General features: G+C 38.5%; 1 protein-coding gene across 2 annotated transcripts in view; it reads left to right on the top strand.

Moving 5' to 3' along the window:
- The window catches only part of krit1 (KRIT1 ankyrin repeat containing), an 87,320-nt gene that overhangs the window by 43,671 nt on the left and 28,387 nt on the right, over positions 1-15,262 (top strand). The window contains exons 3-6 of one of the 2 annotated variants that reach the window (XM_039737179.1): positions 5,291-5,342; positions 12,574-12,703; positions 13,894-14,137; positions 14,589-14,704. In XM_039737179.1, coding sequence (XP_039593113.1) covers positions 5,291-5,342; positions 12,574-12,703; positions 13,894-14,137; positions 14,589-14,704 — 542 coding nt within the window. The remainder of the gene's footprint in view (positions 1-5,290; positions 5,343-12,573; positions 12,704-13,893; positions 14,138-14,588; positions 14,705-15,262) is intronic. The other variant, XM_039737178.1, reaches the window with a different exon arrangement.

Raw genomic sequence — 15,262 nt, 5'->3', positions numbered from 1 at the left:
GAAACCTGATTTAGCGGAAGTGTGAATTCGGCCCCTGCTGGAACCATCAGCCCCTCCCTGAGCCATGCGGGCCGCTTGCTTCCACAAGATGTTTCCTTAGGGTCAGCTGAAGATACCTGTATTTAAAATGTGGGGTGAGTTTGAAGAGAAAAGGGCTTGTTTTAGATCGATTGTTATACAAATTATATTAAGTATTATAATTACAAATTATACAGCCCAGGCTAGATTTTTTAGACGTCTCAAAAGTGATTTAAAAGGGAACTACGGTATATTATTTAACTAGGTGTGATTTTTAAAGGGCTGAACTAGTAGTTATCTCAAGCTTTACAAGCTAATCTTTAAAAATCCCTTAACTTTAAAAGATCCATCCGTCATGGGCAGAGGGTCTGCGCGGTGTTCACACTTTATTTTATTTTATGACACTGTGTATTTGACCTATAATCTTCTCTTGCCTGTCATGGAGCTCTGTCTAATTACCTGAAGTTACAGGAATTGGGAAGTGATGAACTATTTTGGTAAGAATATGTTTTAAGGTCTACATAAGTAAGAGTATAAAGGGGAAAAGTGTCACCCTAGGGCCCTCCCATGACAAAACAAAAATCATAATTGGGCTTTTCTGTTTTAACTTTTAATTAAAAATAGTAAAATGATTTCTAATTATCATCTGTGTTAATAGAAATAATTTCAGTTTTTTTGAGTAGACAGAAAATATCAAAATTTTGTGCTAGTGTAACAGTAAGTGCTTTTACATGCATGTACAAAACTGGGATAAGGTAGAAAACCTGCTTCCTTATAAACCTCCGTTTAAATGCACAAGTGTATTTAGAGAGGTTTCTTTGTCAAAAGGCTCCTAGGTGATAGAAATGAGCTGAGCAAAAAAAAAATAAAATTCATCACTGACCGCAGCAAATCCTAAAACACACGTGGAATCTGTCTCTCTTGTGCGGTGTGGGGTTACTTTTAAAAATAACTTCATTATATTACTCACACGTCTAAAATCACCCGGATTTTGGGTTACTATCCTGTATTAAAATAATTACATTTAGCGAAATGAATGAATGAAAACACCGTTACAGTAATTTCCTGGAGTCTGTCTCTAACCGGCTGTCCAAATGAGAGTTTATAAAGCAAAAATGTTTTGTTATCTCAACCTTTTAAAAACAGGCGGCTCCGTACAGAGAGAGGCCGTTTCAAAAGAGTAGGCATTTCACAAGCGGGTCCCTTCTGAGATTAGTTCAGAATACTTTTATTATGTCAGAGTTACTGCACCACCGGCCTGCGCTTTAAAGCCACTCCTGAATATTCTCAATGGAGAGGGTCCTAAGGTTAAGCTCTGTATATAAGAGAACATTTTTGATATCAGCCACCAATCAGCCCAGGCTAGATTTTTAGACGTCTCAAACGTGATTAAAAAGGGAACTGCGGCATATTATTTAACTAGGTGTGATTTTTAAAGGGCTGAACTAGCAGTTATCTCAAGCTTTACAAGCTAATCTTTAAAAATCCCTTAACTTTAAAAGATCCATCCGTCATGGGCAGAGGGTCTGCGGTCTCGAGCCCGTGTCTGCGCTCAGAGAGAGAGAGAGAGAGAGACAGAGCACACAGGCCTGATTGCAAGGGGGTCTGCTAAAAGCGGGCTGCTTGATTTCTTTTGAGAAACCGGCTCCATTGCTGGGAGTCTGTCACTGGGAACCTGACTCAATGTTGGTTGAGGAATTTCTGTGAGATGGAAAAGGATGGACCTGTAAGTGATAAAGCAAAGATGAGATAGATATTTTAATGGCGTGTTCATATTAAAATCATAGATAGAACCGAAGAAAATGCTTTGCTTTTTTATACAGCACTTTCAGAAGTGGCTGGGAAGTGGTGGGGAGCCCCGGGGGGCCCAGAAACAGGGTGCGATCACGCTGACTGACTCAGACCGTGTCTTTGATCTCACAATTTGTTATCTGTGTGCGAGATGGAAAAAAAAGCAGCTTGACTTAGTTTGAAGCAAAGATGAGATGTTTTAATGGTGTGCTCATCTTAAAATCGTAGATAGAACAAAATGCTTAGCTTTTAGGCTTTCAGCAGGGAAATGTGGGGACTGGGAGGTGTGGGGACCGGGAAGTGTGGGGCACTATGGTTAAATGCGGCCTGACTCAGACCGTGTCTTTGATCTGACAGTTTGTTATCTGTGTGTGTGAGCTGGAAAATGCAGGTTTTTGAAGCCAAGATGAGATACCTTTTCATGTCTTAAAATCGTAGATAGAACAAAATGCTTAGCTTTTTATATGGCCTTTCAGAACTGGCGGTAAGTATGGGGGACTGGGAATTCTGGGGGACCGGGCAGTGTGGGGAGGCCGTCCATCATCCTCGGTCGGTGCTGGGGCGACTTTAGGCTGGTCTGAGCGGTCAGGACAGACCCCAGGGCCTGTCTGGGCTTGTGCCGGAGAAAGGGCGGGGCGAGGCATCCCCGGGCATGTCTGAGCTGTCAGGACAGGCCCGGGCATGCCCGAGCTTGTCGAGGTAAAGGCTGTCACTTGCCCGGGCTTGTCTTTCGGGAGAGGGGGGCGATGGGGAGTTCAAGGAGGGGGTAGACATCCATCAAACTGCCCTTGACAGTTTCCTGGGCAGGCAGGTGGGTGTGGGGTGGGAGCGGTTCAAACAGGGGCAGACATCCATCACACGGTCCGTTGACAGTTTATTTCTCCGGCAGGTGCAATCCGGTTCAAACAGCGGTCAGGCCTCCGTCAAACGGACCCTTGACAGTTTATGGAACCAATCAGGGGCCAGGGGAGGGTTCAAGGAGGAGTCGGGGAGGGGACGGGAAGCCTTACACCAATCCGACGCCGGGGGGCGGTGCCAACGGGGCGGAGAGAGGTCACGTGGAGGGGCGGGGAATTCCGACGTGACGTCATCAGGAGGCGACGGGGCGGGACTTCCGGTCTTGCGTCAGCGGGCGGCACTTCCGGTGTGACGTCAGAGGGCGGGGCTTAAAAGTCATTAATCATTATGATTGACAGCTCTAATTGCGATTTTGACAGTAGCCGCCCTGCCTATAACTACTGCTCCTTGTTTTAATATAATGCAGTGGCATCTACTTTATAAAACATCTACAGTATATCATCTTGCAAATACTATTATAAAATAATCAAATATTGCTTCCTTAAATAATAAGTATGTTATTCAATAACCTATTCGTGTGTTATGAATCTCCATGTAGACAGCCTTCAATTAAACCGTTAGCAAAATATATTCCCCTACTGGACATTTCAGATATTCTTGAATTAGTTGAAATAAAGATATAGTGGGAAGGCTTGTGTCTTTCTATAATTCTTTAGTTGATCACTTGTAGCCGTTACAGTCACCAGTCTTGAAAATATGTCTTAACAGTCCTCAGGATCTAGAGGTGATGCTTGTTGACAGCTACACTGAATGAATGGAACATAAAAGAAAAAGTACTGGTCATCATGACTGATAATGCTGCTATTATGGAGCTACTTCAGGTTGCCTGCTTTGAGCACTTTTATATTGCATTCTGCTCTGACAATTCCAATTGCTCACTTGCTTTGCCAGGTAAGGCATATTACAAACTTTTTCCATTGTAGCAGTACAACTAGCCATGTGCTTAAAGAGAAGCAATGTTTATTGGACTTGCCAACACACAAGCTTGTAATTGATGCAGTCACACAATGGAAGAGCGCATTGAACATACTAATATAGGCAGCGAGGTGCTCCCGGTGTGATTGGCATGCAGAGTGCTTGTCTGTAGCACATCTGCCACAGGTGCCGAGTTATTTTTAATGTGCGATTGCCATGTAAGAATCTGCTACCCTGGATGCTCAGCTGTCTGATTTCAGTTAAAGAGGAAATATAGTAAAGGGCTTTTTCCACAGAAAGCCTTAACAGGTGCATTAGTGGTGTCTACTGGACCAAAAATTAAGATGAGCAAAAATCTGCATAGAGTTGAGCAGGACAGAGATTCATGAGATTGATCTTGAGACTTTAAGAATCGATATTGAATTGTTTAAAATGAAAATAATGATTAATTGGAAAATCAATATTTTTAACCAGGCCTAATTATGATGTTCAGATAATTTGCCATTATACTGCTAAACCTAATTAAGGAATATTCCACATCATTTTTTTTCTTTAATATGTTACTCACCCCTTGAATTTTGTAACGGTGGCAGAGAAAAATTTTTAGTCATCTGTTTTCTTGCAGAAAATACAAAAGGGAGATTCTCATAACCCTGACTGATACATGACAAATGTGAGAGAGTGGCAACAAAACAAGTTACTCATGTTGCGTCTGTATGTTTATCTGTCTGTCTGTCTGTCTATTTGATCTATGTCTTTTATACACTGGCTAGCACAAAACATTCAAAAGGAATACATTTTTGCTACAATGTTGTTAAATAGTAATTTACTGAATTATCAGCCTCTATGTCAACAGGAAAGTCAAAGGCTCATGGGAGGGACTTTCTGCATTGAAGAAAGGATTTTTGACCAACGGATGATTTGCACCTGAAAATGTAAACAATATAAATGTCACTATGTATTACTAAGTAAATTACATTAGTTACAAAACATCACAATTCAAAAACTCTATACTTAAAATGAATACTAAAGAAAACACTTAGAGGAAAATATTTAGTACATCCAGAGAGTACATTCAGACTACATTCATTTAGTACATTCACAGAGAAAGTGATCAGACGAGATTCATTTGTATTTGCTAGTTAACCTAACATGCAGTTTCTTAGAGACTCAATGAATCATTCAGTCTTTACATTATAGAGCACCTTGCATAAAATATATTAACACATGGTGCTATAATAAGCAAAAGAAGATGAACTTCAAAGTAAATGGTAAATAGAACAGCTTTCTGTAACATTTTGGTAAAGTGTAAGAAAATAAAGACCAAACTGAACAGTACAGGAAAGAAGAGCCTAAAAGACAATGTACCAGAATCAGGATTAGTCAATTTGCTACAGAAGAATGGAGTACAAATACAGTTATGGTGAAGCTAACTGAAATACAAGTGAAAAAGTAGGGACGTCTTAAGTGAGATGTGAAGAAGAGGATGAGAGGTTAGAAACAACTTTATACAGTATGTCAAAATAGAAAAAAGAGAACTGCCAAGTGATTATACAACCACAGACAAAGTAGACTCTGTGACTGTTAGGAGTCCCCTGAGATCCAGGCAAGGTGTGACTTCCTAGGCAGGCTACACTGAAAATCGTTTTAAAAGTTTAATACATTTTATCTAGCCATGCTTTTTCATAACCTGTTTCATCTGGTGCAGGGTCAAGGGCAAGCTGGAACAGCAATGAGCACAAGGCAGCAACTGATGCCAAGTAAGACATTATACTTCCACTTGGAACACTGCGGCACATGACTTGAATGATATTTTTGCTGCTTCCTTTTAAACACAAGTAGTTGTTTTTTTTTATTTGTCTGAAGTTATAGTAAAAATAAAATGTTGCTTAAGTCATTTGGTCAGTTTATTTGAACTGATGAAAATATTTTGTACCATTCACAGCATGGATAATCAGAATGTGCTTTACAAAGCAGAGAGATAGACAGACAGACAGACAGATAGATAGATAGATAGATAGATAGATAGATACTTTATTAATCCCAAAGGGAAATTCACATAATTCAGCAGAAGCATACTGATGCAAAAATCAATATTAAATTAAAGAGTAATAAAAGTGCATGTAAAAAACAGACAATAAATTTGAATAATTTTAGCGTTTATCCCCCGGGTGGAACTGAAGAGTCGCATAGTGTGGGGGAGGAACGATCTCCTCAGTCGGTCAGTGGAGCCAGGGCAGTGACAGCAGTCGGTCACTGAAGCTGCTCCTGTGTCTGGAGATGATCCTGTTCAGTGGATGCAGTGGATTCTCCAAGATTGATAGGAGTTTGCTTAGCGCCCGTCGCTCTGCCACAGATGTTAAACTGTCCAACTTTACTCCTACAATAGAGCCTGCCTTCCTAACAAGTTTGTCCAGGCGTGAGGCGTCGTCCATCTTTATGCTGCCTCCCCAGCACACCACTGCGTAGAAGAGGGCACTTGCCACAACCGTCTGGTAGAACATCTGCAGCATCTTATTGCAGATGTTGAAGGACACCAACCTTCTAAGGAAGTATAGTCGGCTCTGTCCTTTCTTACACAGAGCATCAGTATTGGCAGTCCAGTCCAATTTATCATCCAGCTGCACTCCCAGGTATTTATAGGTCTGCACTCTCTGTACACAGTCACCTCTGATGATCTCGGGGTCCATGAGGGGCCTGGGCCTCCTAAAATCCACTACCAGTTCCTTGGTCTTGCTGGTGTTCAGGTAGGTGTAAGTGGTTTGAGACACACCATTTAACAAAGTCTTTGATTAGCTTCCTATACTCCTCCTCCTGCCCACTCCTAATGCAGCCCACAATAGCAGTTTCATCAGCGAACTTTTGCACGCGGCAGGACTCCGAGTCATATTGGAAGTCTGACGTATATAGGCTGAACAAGACTAGAGTAAGTACAGTCCCCTGCGGCGCTCCTGTGTGGCTGACCACAATGTCAGACCTGCAGTTCCCAAGACGCACATATTGAGGTCTGTCTGTAAGATACTCCACGATCCATGCCACCAGGTGTGAGTCTACTCCCGTCTCTGTCAGCTTGTCCCTAAGGAGCAGAGGTTGGATGGTGTTGAAGGCGCTAGAGAAGTCCAAAAACATAATTCTTACAGCACCACTGCCTCTGCCCAAGTGGGAGAGGGATCGATGTAGCATATAGATGATGGCATCCTCCACTCCCACCTTCTCCTGGTATGCGAACTGCAGAGGGTTGAGGGCGCGGTGGACCTGTGGCATCAGGTGATGAAGCAGCAGCCGCTCCATGGTCTTCATCAGATGTGATGTCAGGGCAACAGGCCAGTAGCCATTCAGCTCACTGGGATATGAAACCTTTGGGACTGGGGTGACACAAGATGTTTTCCAAAGCCTCGGGGCTCTCCCCTGTTCCAGGCTCAGGTTGAAGATGCGCTGTAGAGGACTCCCCAGTTCCAGCGCACAGGCCTTCAGCAGTTGTGGCGATACACCATCTAGACCCGCTGCTTTGCTGGCACGAAGTCTCCTCAGCTCTCTGCTCACCTGCACTGCTGTAAGCCCTCACAGGTGGCGCAGTGGTAGTGCTGCTGCTTTGCAGTAAGGAGACTGTGGAAGATTGTGGGTTCGCTTCCCAGTTCCTCCCTGTGTGGATAGCACTTTGAGTACTGAGAAAAGCACTATATAAATGTAATGAATTATTATTATTACTAGACATTAAGCCCGTTAAAATAACGGGCGCTAGAACAGTATTGCATAAACTTTATTAGGAACAGTCTGTATTAAATGGCAAGGGACCTTGACCTCATTCTGCTTGTTGTCTTAATTTTTTTGTTAAAAATATTTTTGCAAGAAGCCTAAAGTAAAATAATATTAAAAATAAAATAGAAACATATATAACAATACAGTAAGTATAATTAATATTGCCTTAGTGTAAAACTTTATAACAATCTGCAATACACAATATCTGAAGAAGATATTTAGGAAAATGTTTATTTTTTTACCTCAGGAAATTTTTCAATAAAATTTCATTATAGACAACATTTTTTGTAAACACTCTTGTTCAGGACCATCTACAACCGTTGACAACAACATCTGTAAAACTTCTAACTCTTGATAATGCAACATATAACTGACCGTGGCTGAATACTGGTTCTGGCAAGTAAATGGCAACTTTTTCTAAGGTTTGCCCTTGAGCTTTATTAATTGTTATGGCAAAGGCTAATGTAACTGGAAATTGTCGCCTTCTTATGGTAAAGGGTAAATTAGTAGAGGATAGAGCCAAATCAATACGGGGAATATTCTGACGCTCATTTTCTTTTTTACAATCGGTCTATTTGCTCGTATTTTTCTTTGTCTTTCAGCCTTTCTTTTGTTGATATTTACTTGTTGAGCTGACCGTTCTTCCAGGAGATGTTGCTTATATACGATTTGAGTGTCTGTGTCTTTTGTCCTACTTGATGTGTCCTTTTTTTTTGGGTGGCATGTTCTTAGTAGATAGTTAGTAAACATGCATGGGGCACTATGTGTGGCATCTCCCCAGCAATGGATTTTATGTGCGCGGCCGCGACTACCCAATCAGCACTCTCCCCAGCAATGTTGTCCTTTATTTGCTTATCATGCGAGGCCGCGGCTACGCCATTCACTGTGTGCCCAGCTTCCAGTGTGTGTGCGTCTATGATGCCGGTCGTGCGTGTCGCACCGAGCCTCACGCATGCACACTTCACCAAAAGACACACGGACACCTGGACGCACACAGGAGTTTTATTAAAGAGGATAGATTATTAATTGTAATTGTGGGTGGGGATGTCTCTGCTATGCTGGTATCAGCAGAAGGATGGTTGGAGGATGCAGTACTCCAAGTTGAGAGTGGGTTAGGGTGGTCAAACCTGTTAAAGAAGTTGTTCATTTGGTTTGCTCTCTCCACGTCTGTCTCGATGGTGGCACCCTGCTTTGAGCTGCAGCCAGTGATAATCTTCATCCCATCCCACACTTCCTTCATGCTGCTATTCTGCAACTTCTGCTCCAGCTTTCTCCTGTACTGCTCCTTCGCCGCCCTGAGCTGGACTCGGATTTCCTTCTGCACGCGCTTGAGCTCATGCTGATCACCACCTTTAAAAAAGAGGTTTAATTGCATTTCATTACCACTACAGAATATTCTTTAAGCTTGTGAGCTGTGTTGCTTTTTAAAGTAAAATTGCAGTACAGCTATATTTACATTTATTCAGTGAAAATTAGAGAAGGCATATTCTGTATTCAGTTTGATTTTTTTTTTTTTTTTTGAACAAAGCTGTTGCATTTGTTCAGAAATAGTTTCTCATATATTTAAAAGACAAAATATGCCTGCACATTTTGTTCCAGTTTTGACTTTTTCCTTACAAGGTACACTGAAGAGAAAATCACACAAGAGTAACACTGAATTCAGTAATATCAGTAGACCTTTGTATGAACACTGTGGTGTTCCTAGCCTTGTCAGGAGATGGAGTAATGCTTATGCTAGACTGAATCTATTTGGTTATCTTTACCTCTGCAGATAGACAATCCCTAAATCTTGCTTTATACAGACTCTAAGAGGAACATTAGAAGGGACATACTGTTGAAAAGGATAATCACAATATGTTTTGAAGGTGGAGTGAAAAGAGAATATTGATGATGTGCTACTTAAAAGGCATACCGGAAAGCTGAAAAATGCATTGCCAGCTGTGCAATTAATTAATTAAAATTAAAAAGGTTAATTTTAATTTTTGAATACCTTGGCAGGTTTTGTGCGAATAAGCATTGTATGCAGTAAGATGCTTTATTATCAATCTGCATAGATAGCAACTGAATAAAACAGTAACGTAATATTCAATGTAACAACATGATTATACATCTGCATTAGTTATTATGGCGTATTACAATAAAGAAAGCTATTTCAAGAAACTCACGGTGAACTCCTGTATATGATATGTGTAATTAATGAATGAAACATAGTTCTCCTGTAATGCTCAAAATTAAGGAGATAACATCAACATCTTATTTTAGGAGACTCTCATTTCACATTGGAGGATTAACTCCTGCGAGTGCTGCGGTGATTTAACTGTGCTTATCAGGGAGGCACAAGTCCTGCCCCTTTGTGTTACTTCTCGACTATGTTTTAGTTATTTTTAAACTGAATGTCTGCTTGCAAATAGGGTAATTTAAACACATTAGGAAGTCATTTTGTGCAAATTATACCAGTAGCCTGTATTTTCTTGCTGATACCTACTGCTAAAGAGCTGTGAATTTAAAGAGATCTATCTAGAGAAAAAAAAAAAATTCCAGTTTAATTTTAGTAAGAGTATATTTCCAGCATTGAAAATGATTTACCTTAAATTGACCTTCAGTTTCTACTATTAGTGATTGAACTTGACATTAGTTTTCATATTTATAGTTGTTTTGAACACATGTATTGTCCAATATATGAATGTGCTGCAGGAAGTGCATAGACCACAGTGTGACTTCAGTTATGTTAAGTAACACAGCACCTGTTGCAATTGTTCTAGCATGTTTGTGATCTGAACAGACTTCGCCTGGAGGAAATGCTCAAGTCTTCAACTGACATGTTGTGCCTTTGAAAAGTTTTTAGATAATATTGATAGTGAATGGTTAAGTACAGTTGCATGTGCTTTCAGTTTATTAATGTACTGTCTCAAATGATTGCTACATCAGGAAATTATCTGACACCAACCTTTAGAAAATTACCAGTACTGTATGGTAGTTTCCTCAGTAAAACTTCCCTGTTTTGAAATCATGAGTAATTTAACTTCCCTAAATGTTCCTTTATTGCATATACTGTAATAATTATTAGAAAATATTGCTGCTGAAAATGTATAGCAGAAAAACAGCATACTCTAGGTATATAGTACTATATGTACTCCATCTGGATGAAAAATGTATCTAAAAAAGCACTCGGGTTCTGAACTAGACAAACTGGAGGTGGTGTCGTGCTGCTTTATTGTGTTCTTTTTAATTGCTCTCTGCTTACCTGCATATAGCACTTGTTTACTTTGAAATGCAATTTCCTAGGGTGTGCCGCTTTTTTGAGATTATCTAAGTATTTCTGAATTGTTTATCACTATACAAATCAAATAACTGTAGACTCCTAGTACAGACTCCCAAGGGACTGTCTCCCTTTCATGTAGATCATTTTCTCTGATCATTACTGTTCCTGCTCTGCTTAATAAACAGCATGAAATACATTCTCAAAGGAGTTTTGGAAGTCAAATTGTGTCAAACACTTTTTTGTCTGCTATTATTGTTGTCTTTTTTTGAACTTGAGTATTTGCCTTGAGTTCCGTTGCATCGTCTTCTTCAAGTTACTTTTTTTAATACCTACAGTTTTTTTTTATTATACAAGTGAGATGTGCTATTTGAGGACAGTTTTTGTACAGAAAGCCTTAAGGGATATTCTTAATAGATACTCAAACCACTTCAACAGTCTTCTTTTGAGTTCCTTCTGTATCCTCCTCTCAGAGTGCTTGAGCTTAGCAACCTTGTGAAAGACCTTTTTTGTTTGCGCCATTTGTACCTGCATTCTAACTCATTCAGTCAATACTCAGATATTGCAACCATAAATCAGGAGGGTCTGTATATTGATAACTAAATGAAACACTGTGTCTGATGATTTAGATGCAGCTTCTTTAACACTGTATGGGAGAGTCACCAGAGTACTGTAGCTTCTGCACTAATCCAGTGGTCAATCTTATAGTCACCTTTGCCCTTATTTGTGATCAGGACGCAAAGGTGTTCAAACTCGTTTACTTGCTCTAGCCTGCCTACAAAGAGCAAGCCACTCATCTTTACGAGGATCATGACCTTACATTTATTGCTGCTAAATCTCACCACACTGACTTAACTCTCCAGTTACAGCATCTATCACAAGATAGAATTGGCTGTGCGGTAATAATACTTATCTAAACCACCAGAACATCTCTGAACGTGATCGGCAGTCTACTGTGACCTCTCAAATACATGTATGGAAATAAAAAGCCAGCCAGAACCTGCATTGTTCTTCCCACTGAATCTTAGTATCATATGAAGCCCAGTACTGAGGTTCCTAGGAAGGATGAGTATTGTGATTCTTTAGTTATTTTAACACACAATTTTGCCCCAATCTTTTTTTTTTTTATATAAAAGAGTGGGCTAGCACTACAGTCTGTCAGGCTTGAAGCATTATCCATGCTTCCATTCAGTTTTAAAGACATCTATAAACTAAGACACACTGCAAGTTTGATATGTAACCAGATATAATGCACCAACCATAGCTTTGGCACTGCTGTTAACAACCACAGCCATATAAATAAACCCCAATCCAGCACTCCTGTAGGAGCCATAACCATTGAGGTTCCTTGCAGTGTACCTTAGTTTTTGTCTCTTAGTTCTGAATTTTAAAATTGAATGTCAAATATGAAAAGACATAATCTAACATGTCAAAGTTTATTTACAACTTCAATATAACTTTTTTTTTTAAAACACAGGTGGCAATTTAAATTTGACACAGCTAAACATAATTGAGATTGCATTTGAAACTTTGCAGTTCATTCACATTTGGTTGACAGCACTGTTTTACCTAAAAACATTTGCACAAAACAGCTGCATATTGTCTTTCTTTGTCATTAGGACAAAAATGTATAGAGACCAAAGTTCATCAAAAAGAACTTTATGTATATGGTATACAGTAAATAAGATGTATTTCACTGCAAGACCATGCCAGTCCTTGTGTCACTAGTAAAGTTACAATATACTGTATATAGGGTTGCACTAATATGATTTTGGTCTCTTGCTGTGTGGATTTTTAATGGGCATGTCATTCTGTAATGAGAAAACTGAAAGCAAGGACACTGATAAGGGAATATGAATTCTTTGTGGATAAATAAAAATAGTACAAAGAAGATTTTCATACATGATACCTTAAAAAAAAAAAAAAGTAAAAATGTAAAACGCAGCATTTAATTATTATTTTTTTTTCCCCAGATAACAGCAAGACGGTGTTTTGTCCCGGAAGTCCTAGTTTCTACTGTTTGCAAGACATTATGAGAGTCTGCAGTGAAACAAGCACTCATTTTTCTACTATTACTGCCAGAATGTTAATTGCTCTAGACAAGTAAGCCATAACTGTTTAATAAAAAAACAGTCCAGGCATTTCCCAGGACTATTACCCTCTTTAAACCAGTCTCCTGTTTCATGCCAGAAACACAGTTTATTTCATTTTCAGTTTATCATTTCAGTTACACAAATTTTTGTAGCTGTTTTTATAGTTTTTACAGCCCTCATTTTAAGGATACCAGTTTATAAGTTATATTTACCTCAATTCAAATTGTCTGGACTAGATGTGTGATTTGTATGTACTATATTTCTTTTTTACACTTTGGAAAGACAATATCAGATAACAGAATTTAGAGCAGTACAGCATGAACTACTTATCTGACAAACATCAGTTGCTTTAAATTACTGCTTACTGTAAATAAACCCTAGATGAATTTTATTACTCGGCTTTAAGTGAGGGTGAATGACATCTTATTTATTGCGTGGTTCGTACTGTCAGCTTTACTCAAGGTTTATTGCCTTCTGATTGATGCTCTACTCCACCAATGGACAAGCTACCTGATTGTTTGGTGTTCATGCATCTTTATTTAGATGTTTTGGTTCACAGTGTACACCTCTTAGATAGCATTGGATCGGGGCACTGTGTGGGTGTTTTTTTGGTTTTTTTTCTTAATATGAGAGGCCAATATGTGGTGATACTCCGCACAGGTGGCACAGCGGTAACGCAAGGAGATCATGGGTTCATGTCCTGAGTCCTCCTTGTGTGGAGTGTGCTTTGAGTAGTGAGAAAAGAGCTATATAAATGTAAAGAATTATTATTACTATTAATTATACTTCCTTATAACCCAACTGATCATTGTTCAACAAGCAATAGAATTATGTAAATGTTCAAACTTATAATTAATTAGAACATAACAAGCATATGTATGTAGGTGAACTTTTGTAAATTCCATCTACATATTATTACTGTGCCTCCAAAAGAACAAAAATTTAAGTAGACCTCATGGTATTTTGTTTTCCTTTTTATCATTGTTACCTTTATTTTTGAAGATATAATAATTTAGAAGTATAATAAAAAAATAACCAGTTAAAATATTTTGCAGTCAAGTTTTAGTCTTAAATATTATGATCATTCAAAATATTATTTTATTTTGTTTTTATTGTTTCACAGTAGTAGTTAAAGGAAATGGAATTATCTATATGTAATTACAGCTAATCTGAAACTTTTTTTTACAATTTATAACATAGGTGGTTAGCAGAGCAGCATGCTGTATCTCATGCCATACCAGCACTCTTCAGACCATCACCTGCTGAAAGAATCAAAACAAATGTAACAAATCCGGCATATACCAATGAAACGAGTCAATCGGAGGGCATACTGCACATGGGATATACTGCTCTAGAGATCAAGAGTAAGATGATGTCTTTGGAGAAAGCAGACATGTGCGTATTCAACCCCCTCTATGGATCTGATCTCCAGTACACTAATAGAGTGAGTACCTTAATATTTCAATCTGATAACGATGGTTTGTAGCAAGAGCCTTCTAAAAGCTTGTCCTTGGGTGCCACTAATGACTACAGGTTAACCTTACCACCGGGCTCTTATTTAGTGTACAATTTATGAGTGCAGATTGCTAATTGTGTCTTGTAATTACTTTGTACTTCTTGTATTACTGTTTTTATTCACATCACACAAACATAATTATATTGACAATACCTGAAAGAGAATAATACTTAAGTTTCTTTGTCTTTGAATTTAGAAGAGTTTTTATTCTTTTCTTGAGTCAAAGGAAATACTAAGTAAATACTGGCCCAGGTTAATATTGAATATTTCTTTGTGGATTCTCATGGAGTAATTCAAAACTGTTGCTAGGAATAGGAAAATTGATGTGTGATTTACAGTGTTTCTACAGTTAATTTAGAAATTATTTTATTATATGTAGGTGGACAAGGTTGTTATAAATCCATATTTTGGTCTTGGTGCCCCTGACTATTCAAAGATTCAAATTCCAAAAAGGGAGAAATGGCAGCGCAGCATGAGCAGTGTTAGTGAAGACAAGTAAGTAGTGCAATACTAAGAGAAACGCTATATGAAAAGAAAAATTGCATTTAATTGTTGCTTTGTGTTATCTGTAGTCAAATTGTGTATTAGTTTCTTTTTTAGGAAATATGTCGGGCATAACTGGAAATATGTTTTCTTTTAGTTAATAATGTAAATTATCCATTTTGCTTTGTCTATTATTTTGTTTATTCTTCATTCTTAAAAATGTTTGAAGTGTATTGTTCCTTGATTGTGCATAGTAGTTTTATTGCATTTCATATTATAACTTCTTTTACGGAAAACAATTTAAAAAAAAAAAAAAAAATCTCTAACATCATGGAGTGTTGTTATTATTGTATTGTATGACATTAATAATGATGTAACATATTTTAGTGTTCCATTTTACAGTATGGAAGAATGCAGAAAGCATTTTCTAAACAATAGAATTTCATAAAATTAATCAAAGGTAGATATCTAAGTAGAATTGAAGTGCCACCTGTATGCAAGGTGAAGGCCGTTATTGTTCAGTTTATTTTTCCCCGTATCATGCATTAAATAACAATATTCTACTTCATG

Source organism: Polypterus senegalus, chromosome 15 (assembly GCF_016835505.1).
Source record: "Polypterus senegalus isolate Bchr_013 chromosome 15, ASM1683550v1, whole genome shotgun sequence".
Lineage (NCBI taxonomy): Eukaryota > Metazoa > Chordata > Cladistia > Polypteriformes > Polypteridae > Polypterus > Polypterus senegalus.
This window is presented reverse-complemented; position numbering and strand designations above follow the sequence as displayed.